The sequence below is a fragment of the Cygnus olor genome, chromosome 16 (assembly GCF_009769625.2).
Source record: "Cygnus olor isolate bCygOlo1 chromosome 16, bCygOlo1.pri.v2, whole genome shotgun sequence".
Lineage (NCBI taxonomy): Eukaryota > Metazoa > Chordata > Aves > Anseriformes > Anatidae > Cygnus > Cygnus olor.
In genome coordinates this window covers 1,559,981-1,569,130 of record NC_049184.1, presented here as the reverse complement: position 1 = coordinate 1,569,130, position 9,150 = coordinate 1,559,981, and the positions used below count along the sequence as shown (strand labels likewise).

Below are 9,150 nucleotides of genomic sequence, written 5' to 3'. Positions count from 1 at the left end.
GTCTAAAACACATCGTGACTGCTGGCTCAGCTCTGTAACAGAGGGGTGGTTGAAGGTATTTTCTGGAGCAAGCAAAGAACCATGATCATAGGTCTTTCTATTCTCATATTAATAAGCACAAAAACAGATGCCAACAACCACAGTCTGGCACCACATTTCTGAAGCCTCCTGCCCATAAACTTAGGAAAGCTTTAGTTTTGACCATTTGGCTGTTCCATATCCATGCTCCTAATGGCACTGCCATCCACAGACTAGCAGTCCCATGAATGCTACTGACTTCCTGGCTCCGCAGCATCAGTGCCACAGACACTGCACGATCTCTGACCTGTGTGCAGCACCACGTCCTTTGGGTTGGGTGGTGTACACCCAGTCCTGTGTTCCCATAGCATGAATAACATGAGTCCAGGTTTAAATTACATAGCAGGAAAGGGGTTAAAGTTTAAATGACTGTTTTGTATATGAATTAATGTATGTAGCTTTGAGCCAAAATATCTACCATTAATTTTTCCACCTATTTCAGGAGCAGTAAGATACACAAAGTAAAGTTTATTTTGGTACTTGGTATACTTCACTCCCATTAAAAATAAATTAATCAGCAAATTCCTACACAGCTCAGCCTTCTTTTATGTAAATACAACCCAGCTGTAATGAATTACAAGGTGTTATTATCTCACATACACTGTATAATACTTCACACATAAGAGGTTTCTCTGCTTAGCTCAGCTTTCAACAAAAGCATCTTAAATAAACTGCAAGCAAGTTGTTTGGTCTGTAATGTTTTCACAGAGAAGGGATACACCTCACACATAGAGGGTTTCTTTACATGACTCATTTTATAACAAGTTAAACTGAGGAAGTTCGGCTTGGAAAAAAAATAACAAAATGCCTTTTTTGTATAGAGAAGGTTCCTTAAGTGAAGGATAAAAAAAATGCAGGCCAGTGTTTGGGAGCCTATATTCTGCAACCCACTGCTCTTCACACAGAGGAGGGATGTCAAATATTCAACAAAACATACAATATGAAGAAAACAACGTCATAATGAACAATCACAGCCAGGCACAGTCACACTTTCAACAGAAATAACATTTCATCAACTAAGAATCATCCTCCTCCACTTTTGCTTAATAGTGTTATTAGGAATACACCCTAATATCATAGGGCTTATTCTTATCAGTCATGTATGGCCCAGAAAACACATACACATCATTTTTACCCAGACTGGCATTTATTACAGACTACAATTTTAGACATGAGAGAAATGAAAACTGTTTTTGTCACTGACCTGGAAATAGCCTGATGAACCATCCACCTACACAGTACACCTCAGCCTCTGCTGATTTAATCAGTGGAGCTATTGCTCCCATAATTACTGTGTTGGGGTAATTTGCTTGCACAGCCATATAAACTTTTAATTGGGGTTGACAGCTCTTGTTGAAAAACCCTGGACCACTGCATTGGGGGTGGGGGGCAGCACAGTCCTATCCCATTAAGAGCCATGGACAGAAATATAGATGTTATTTTCATGAATAAATTCTTAGACCACAGCTCTCAAAAGAATATGGAAATATCAGCATGGCAGAGCTCCTCTGAAATATCAAGTACTCTGAGGTAGCTTTAGCAACAGCCCAGCCATGTTTCAGACTTTTTTTCCTCATTAAGATGGCTAGAGTTAGAGGATTACTGGGGACCATGCATTATTCTTTGCATCTTCCTATTCCTGTGCAAAGAGTTCCTAAAAAGGATTTTCATGGAAAATCCTTCAGAACCTGATAAAGCAATTCTTAACTCTATTAAAGCAAAAATGGACCATGCCATCTTGATATCAGGCTTTTAGGATATATTAACATCTAATATGCAAAGCTCAGATTTGTATTAACAACCATTCAGTAAGCAAAGGAACACCATACAGTCTGTATGTAGCAGCTCTCTAAAGGAGGCAAAGGACAGAAATGGCTTCTGGAGATAATTATAAGTCATGGTAAAACATCTGTTTTCCCAAGATGGAAGGCAGGTCTTGCAATTTGTCTGCAAGGACCAGGCAGTGCCATAAAAAGAACACAGGTTCCCAAACCAACTAGCTTTATTCACAGGTGAATATTCAGAAGAGTAAGGCTGTCCAATTTGCTATTCAGCTACCACAGATAAGACATCTATTTAAATATGCTCTTTTTCAACAGCAGTTTTCACTTCCTGACCTCACAGCCTCTGCCTAGTTCAATTTCAGGCATGTTTCCCAAGCTGGTTTGAGAGATGCTCTCACAGTCCTTCGTCATTGTAAACAGGGGAAAGGGGCTTGAGGATGCTGCGGGCGTTGTTCTCCACAAGAGGCCTCCAGCTCACCTCACCCGTCAACAGCAGGTCCTCCCCGCTCAGCGCGTCCAGGTGCTGCACCTGCAAGAGACAGGGTGTTAGTGCAAGGCATCCTGACACTCATTAAAGGCCCTCAAGAGCTACGCGAACATGCTACTTTCTGGTATACTTTGCCATTTGTGAGAGGTAGACTGAAAAAGATTTATGACTGCTTAAGCGTTACAGACAGGCTAGGAGATAAGTATCTGCAGATCAACTGGAGTTAACTGCGCAAGGTTGTCTAATTCCTTAGCTAATGCTTCCTCTGGAAGTTTGGCAACAGGACAAAGAAGAGCCACGCAAAGTAACATGATTCATTTCATCTTCCAAGCAGTTAATTCCAATGACACACTGCTAGTACCATTATCTGCAAGGAGCGCTCTCATAAAAGTGGTTTCACATAGACCAGGGCTTTTCCCAGTAGGAAAAGACCTGACCAGCAGGGAACTTTTGAGACTTACAAAAACGCACAGGCTGATGAAGGAGATGAACAGGGAATGAACACTCGTTCTTACACTACAAGAAATAATTGGCATCAAATGAAATTTTAAGGTGCAACGCAAACAAAACATTTAAGCAAAGTACTGTTGTCACATAACATTGCGTTAACACATTGTAAATGCCATGCTTGCTGCCACAAGACACTGCAAGCACTGGGGTGAGGGAAAGGAACTAAAAAGCCCATCAAGAGGCATTAAAAATTAAAAACACCACCTCTGGCTCAGGAAGCCTGAGCATAGATTGCTAAGAATCAACCAGGGAAGCAGCACACACACTTGCCCTGTTGTTACATTCTTCTCTGGGCATCCAATAATAGCCACTGTTAAAGACAGGATCAGCAAGAACACATGTGAAAGCCATCTTACACAAGGGATTTCCAATGTTTACTAGCAAAAAAAGATAATCTGACGAGGAGTTTCTCAACAGAGGAAATACATCAATGGCAACAAGGATCAGACTGAAGAGCCACCTAAGCACAGCATCCTGTTTCTGACAGTCCGTAGCAGATTCCCCAGCAGGAGTTGAATACAATGCATGAATGCAATGTTATTTTCCTTATTTTCCCTCCCTCACAAAATTTGTTAGTACAGAGATTTTGAGCTTCAGGTTGTTGCTCTACATTTAATAACCCTAGACAAACTTCTCTTCAATAAGACTTGCCAGTGACATTAAAACCCATGTACAATTTCAGCAACCCGAGCGACCTGTGGCAACCTGCATTCAGCCTTTCCTTGCTCTATTGGGCTTATGTAGCAAGGTTTTGATAGTGGGGGGGTTGCATGGGCAGTCCCTGTGAGGAGAGCCCAGGAGCTGCCTCATATTAGAAAAGAGCCAGCTCCAGCCAGGGGACCCAAAAGAGCCCACTGGTGGCCAAAGTGAGCAATGCTGTTTACACCTCCGGAGAGCAAAATGATGAAGGAAAAAAAAAAAAAAAAAAAAACCTGCTGCACAGCAGCAGCTGTGAGAGAGGCGCAAGGAAATGCAGAGAGAACCATCCCTGTAGCCACCAAGGTCAGTGCAGAAGGAGGGCAGGAGGTGCTCCAGGTATGGAGCTGAAGCTCGCCTGTGGAGAGGCCCATGGTGGAGCAGGCTGTCCCCCTGCAGCCCATGGGTATGACAGCAGAGCAAATCTCCATGCTGCAGCCCATGGAGGAGCCCCATGCAGGAGCAGGGGATCTGGGGTGAGCTGCTACCCGAGGGGGACCCATATTGGAGCAGTTCGCTCCTGACACATGGACCCTGTGGTACGGAGCCTTGTGGGAGCAGTTCTTGAAGAGCTGCTGCTTGTGGGAAGCCCACGCAGGATCAGTTCGGGAAGGACGGCATCCCGTGGGAGGGACCCCATGCTGGAGCAGAGGCAGAGAGTGACCGTGAAGGAGCAGTGGAGACCAAGCATTAGGGACTGACCACAGCCCCCATTCCCTGTTCCCCTGTGCCATTCAGGGGAGGTGAATGGGGGAGAGGTGTTTTTAGTTTGCTTTTAGTTCTCACTGCTCTAGTCTGTTAGTTGCAGGCAATAAATTACATTAATTTCTCTACTCTGAGTCTGTTTTTACCCCTGATGAAAATTGGCAAGTGGTCTCCCTGTCCTTACCTCAACCTGTGAGCTTTTCTTCTATCATATTTTCTCCCCCTGTTCTTTTGAGGAGGGAGAGTGAGAGAGCAGCATGGCAGAGTTTAGGTACATGTTGGCGTGAAACCACCACACTCACTCACCTTCCATACGCCTTCCAGATTTCACAAATCTATTCTTTCACCCTATTTTTCAGGCAAGTGATTATAGTCATTGCTAATACAGAAGCTGCTTCCTATCATCTTTATTGCTCTTATCTGAACCCTCTTTGCTTGTTTTTTCTTTTCTTTATGTCTCATGACGGTTGGGAGTCAAACCCATTATAGGTTATTCAAGTGGCTTTACAACACCAAATTTTATTTCCTATTCCTTCCTTAGCAGATCTGAGCATTTGTTTTACTTTTTTTAAACACTACTGAGCATCGAGTTGACATTTACATAATAAAACTATAGTCTCAAGGACTTATTCCTGTGCGGTCTTTTGACATGCTAGAGCTCTTCACTATAGACATAAAGCTGGATTAGTTTTTCTCCTTAAGTGCACCACTTTACAGTTGTCTGCACTCAACCGTATTTGCCGTTTCTTCATGCATTCACTGTCACAAATTCTTTCTGCAGTCAACCCTTTCCTGTGTTAAACCTTGAGGTTTTATTTATTGACCCCTATTATCTATATTTCACAGTTGCTTGTCTATGGGAGTACCTTCACTCTTCCCCTGCAACTGCTCAATTTCTTTTAAAAATAATAATTGGTGAGATGCTTTATTGGAAGTTTCCTAAAAATCCGTAAAGACTACATAAATCAAATATTCACTGTCTACAGCGTCAATGACATTTTCAAGCCACAGACTGGTGAGGCATGACCTGTCTTCACAGAAGCTGTGCTGACTTTTCTCTGATGTGCCACTTTTATCTGTATGGTCACTGTTTTCTATTTGACTGCTGACAGTTTCTCTCCTATCCTCTGTGTTACAAAGTCTACAAAGTTGCTACAAATTCTCTACCTGGCAATACTTTCCCAAATTACATATTTTTATGCTTGTTTACTTCTTGATAATCTTTAGTTTTAAATGTTCCTACAGCTTCACTGATGTTAAGCATCAGCAACCCTAAGCATTAAGTCTGTCCCTCCTGAGAATCCTGCTAGCAATCCAGAAGCAACCTCAGTCCCTGACAAATTTGAGTCCTTCACTTCCCATGCTGTTTTTTGAGAGTCACAATGAATACACCTCCAAGTCTCTACCTGGTCCTCAATGCAGCACTGGAACCATTACAGAGAATGGTGCTGTGGAGGTACTAGACTTCAATTTTCTGTCCCACAGTTATACTTTTCCTCCAGTCCTCTTCACCCTTTTTCTGTCTTTGGTACCCACCTGGACCATATCTACGAGGTCCTACCCAACACTTCCTACAAATCTGGTTCAGAAACTTCCTAAGGGTTGAGAGGACAAACACTGTTTAATATATTTTCCTCTGAGTAATAACTAAAAGAAACTGGAAAACAAAACCTTTCACATACTTACATACAAAGATCATCAGAAGAATTTTAATCACTGCATGCTAGCTACTTCATTATCAAGGATTCCAACTCCACAGCATCACGTATAATTCTACAGCAAACTGCAGCCCATTTCTGATGTATTTTGTTCAGTCCCAGAAGTTCAGTATCAGAATCAGTATCAGTATCAGAAGATAACGTGGGCCCAGAAAAAAGAATACAGGTTTGCACGTCCTCTGTGAATTTCTCTGTAGTTATTTTTCATCAAACCACAATGAATATCAGTCAGTTTTTATGGTTTTACTTTTTCTCTTAAAAATAATCAGCATTAAAAAAGTGATATTGATAAGGAGAAATGAGCTACATAGTATGCAAGCAAAAATAAACATTCAATATACCAACCAAGAGAATGAAGAGAATTCACGCTATGAGCTGTAGCGTACCTGTTTACGCACATACTCTACAAGTAACTCCAGATGCCGAGGGTCCTCACAGTTCCTGTTAAAAAGGTTTCTCCAAAGAGCTGCTGCCAGAACATGATCATCAGACAAAATTCCCTAAAGTACAGAGGTGGGTTAAAAATTACTTGTTAACTGACAATATTACATGCCTCAAAGCCCACAGCAACTACAGACAGCACATATGAAAAGGCATCAACATCACTCTTTTTACAGAATGGAAAACAAGCCTGGCCTTAAATTAAGTAATTTACAGAGCAGTCTGTAACAAATATTCTGGCAAGTTAATCTGGAAAAAAAAGCTAGGTTAGGATATTCCTAAATGCAGGAGCTAATCACTGCATTTCTGTTACGAAAACTTTACCATGAAGATTTTGGCTTTACAAAGAAGACAACACCACTTTACAAAATTTTGTGAAGACCATGACAATTGGAGGACGTATAATTCTCCAATTATGTACTGGAGGAAAAGGATGCATAATATGATGTTGCAGAGAAGTAATGAGGACTTTGCTATTTTGCTTTGCTTTTATGTTTTTCATTCTAAATGAGAAAAAGAGAACTCTTCATCAAGAACTATCTAGATATCCAGTTAAATCTAATACTAAATTTGGCTTACAGAAGAATCACATCCATGAACACCTTTTCTATAAATTCTCTCCAACTTTTGTTGTCTTTTCAGATTACATGGTGTTATCACCATAGTCTCATAATTCCTGTCTCTGCTGACAACATTTGCCGAAGGAAAGAGTGGATTTTAAAATATTCTGTTAAAAATAAGAGGTCAACATTTGTCTTTAATTTGACATCTTGTTTGCAAAAAGACTGTCAACAAAAAGAGAAAAGAAAAAAAACAGACACAGACACACATCATGGCAACACTTAAAACTAGATTAAAGACTCACATTCATAACACTGTCCAAAACTCTATGAAGTTTAAATTTAAGAGACATTAATAATGTATTAATAATGCAAAATAACCACGTGAATGCAAATATTACCCCGTGAATAAGAGCATATGAAGAACAATATCCACTAGAGGAAAAAAAATAACTACTAAAAAGAGCTAACACAATTGTATTTTCTCCTTGGAAATCCCATAGATGCTTGCGCACAGTGATACTTTTGCCTCCCCATATTGATCAGATACTTCCTATAAATACTTCCTCATATACACACTCTTTATAAATGCTCTATTTGCTCTCAAAGTATAGCTGAGTACAATGGGACTCAGAGGAAGAAAATTATTTATTGACAGCAGGGACAGTGAAACAGAAGAAAGAATATTCCTTCTTCTATGTCCAATGGTTTAAATCAGTATGTCAGGTGCTTTCTTTTTTCTTAAAAGTACTGTAATTCAAAGCATAAGATGATCACTAAGAAGTCTGCTTACAGTGTAACATTTCTCCAACAATACATACAGCAAATGCTTTACCCATCTGCAACATTCTGTGTTCAGTGACTTAGTTGGGTCTATTTGTTCTTGCACATTTCTCTGAAAACATCCTTCTTACCTCATCATATCCAAATAGAGCTGCATAGAAATTTTCTACCATACGTCTCAAATCTTCCTTTAGAACAACAGAATTAATCTGAAAAATAAAGCGAAAACCTTCTGTATGGGTTCTAAAGAAGAGGTGATGAAAAAAATATTATCAGTAGGAAAAGAAGAAAAAGCGCCTTGGCCAATATAAGTTAGGATTTGGCTGTAAGTAATGATGTTCGTATAGTTAAAGATTTTCGAATAATGTGCAATGCAGCTCAGTTAAGTCTGTACACAAAAGAAAGACAAAGTCAAGGTTATGGCTATAAAGTCAAGGAATGGCAGAAAAATCCTCAGCCACCAGTGCTGGCACAGAGCCACATGAACAGAGGAAAAGATACAACTGGGTGAAGAGTGAAGGCAAGGCTGTTCCCTTTCAGTAGCAGTATAGAGTAAGATAATGAAGACTCCTCTGCATTTTAACTATTAAGCTGCTTTTCCAGAGCTTGGATTCATTCGTACAGGATTTTTAGAAACTGAGTTTTTTCCAACTCTTTTTTTTTTTTTTTTTCTAAAGCATGGACCTCAAAGCTGGGCATTCTGTCACAGTAGAAATACCATAATACTAAAGATAGTATCCCTACCACTTCTTAATATTACTTCTCAATATTGACTTGTACATTTGGGAATCACATGAATTCTGTTCCTATAGCATCTCAGTAGAAACTCAGATGCACTAGTCATTCACTATGACCGAGTTTCTTTCAGTTTGTGATGACACAGATAGTTCCCCTTATGCTGTGTGACTCAGCCTAAGTTCCACACTGACTTTTAACTAAATTTAACAATTGCTTAAATATTTGCTGGTATAGCCTAAGCCACTCATTGGCTTGCAGAACTAACCCCTATATGAGCTTGAGACAGAACGAAAGGAGATCAGCAGAGAGAGGGCTGAAATAACTCACGTGCACCTCCCTCTGGCAAACCATCTACTTCTTTTGCCTGTATTTTTTTATTTCTATCAACAGAATGGTTTAATAAGCGGTTCTTCTCCTGAGGGTTGAGCTATGCTTCCATTGGTTTTTATTTGTTTGTTTGTTCTTGTTTTAAACAGACCTCACGCGCAAAGATAATTATCTTCATACCTGCATACTAGCAGAATACTCATCTATGAGACTGCATCTTGGAGGCAGGTTTTATAAAAAAACTGTCAACAGGAATACAGGGTAGAAAGTCAGTTCTACAATGGACTGAGCATTACTGCTTTTTGATGTACAGCTTATCACAA

The 9,150-nt window shown here is 40.2% G+C and overlaps 1 protein-coding gene across 6 annotated transcripts in view; it reads right to left on the bottom strand.

The window, feature by feature from the left end:
• Positions 1 to 1,206: 1,206 nt before the first annotated feature.
• Positions 1,207 to 9,150, bottom strand: part of LOC121078999 (ubiquinol-cytochrome-c reductase complex assembly factor 1) — a 55,138-nt gene continuing 47,194 nt past the window's right edge. For all 6 annotated transcript variants that reach the window (XM_040575787.1, XM_040575789.1, XM_040575790.1 and 3 more), the window contains 3 exons: positions 7,894 to 7,971; positions 6,365 to 6,478; positions 1,207 to 2,391 (listed from right to left, as the gene is read on the bottom strand). In XM_040575787.1, coding sequence (XP_040431721.1) covers positions 2,257 to 2,391; positions 6,365 to 6,478; positions 7,894 to 7,971 — 327 coding nt within the window. In that variant the 3' untranslated portion in view covers positions 1,207 to 2,256. The remainder of the gene's footprint in view (positions 2,392 to 6,364; positions 6,479 to 7,893; positions 7,972 to 9,150) is intronic.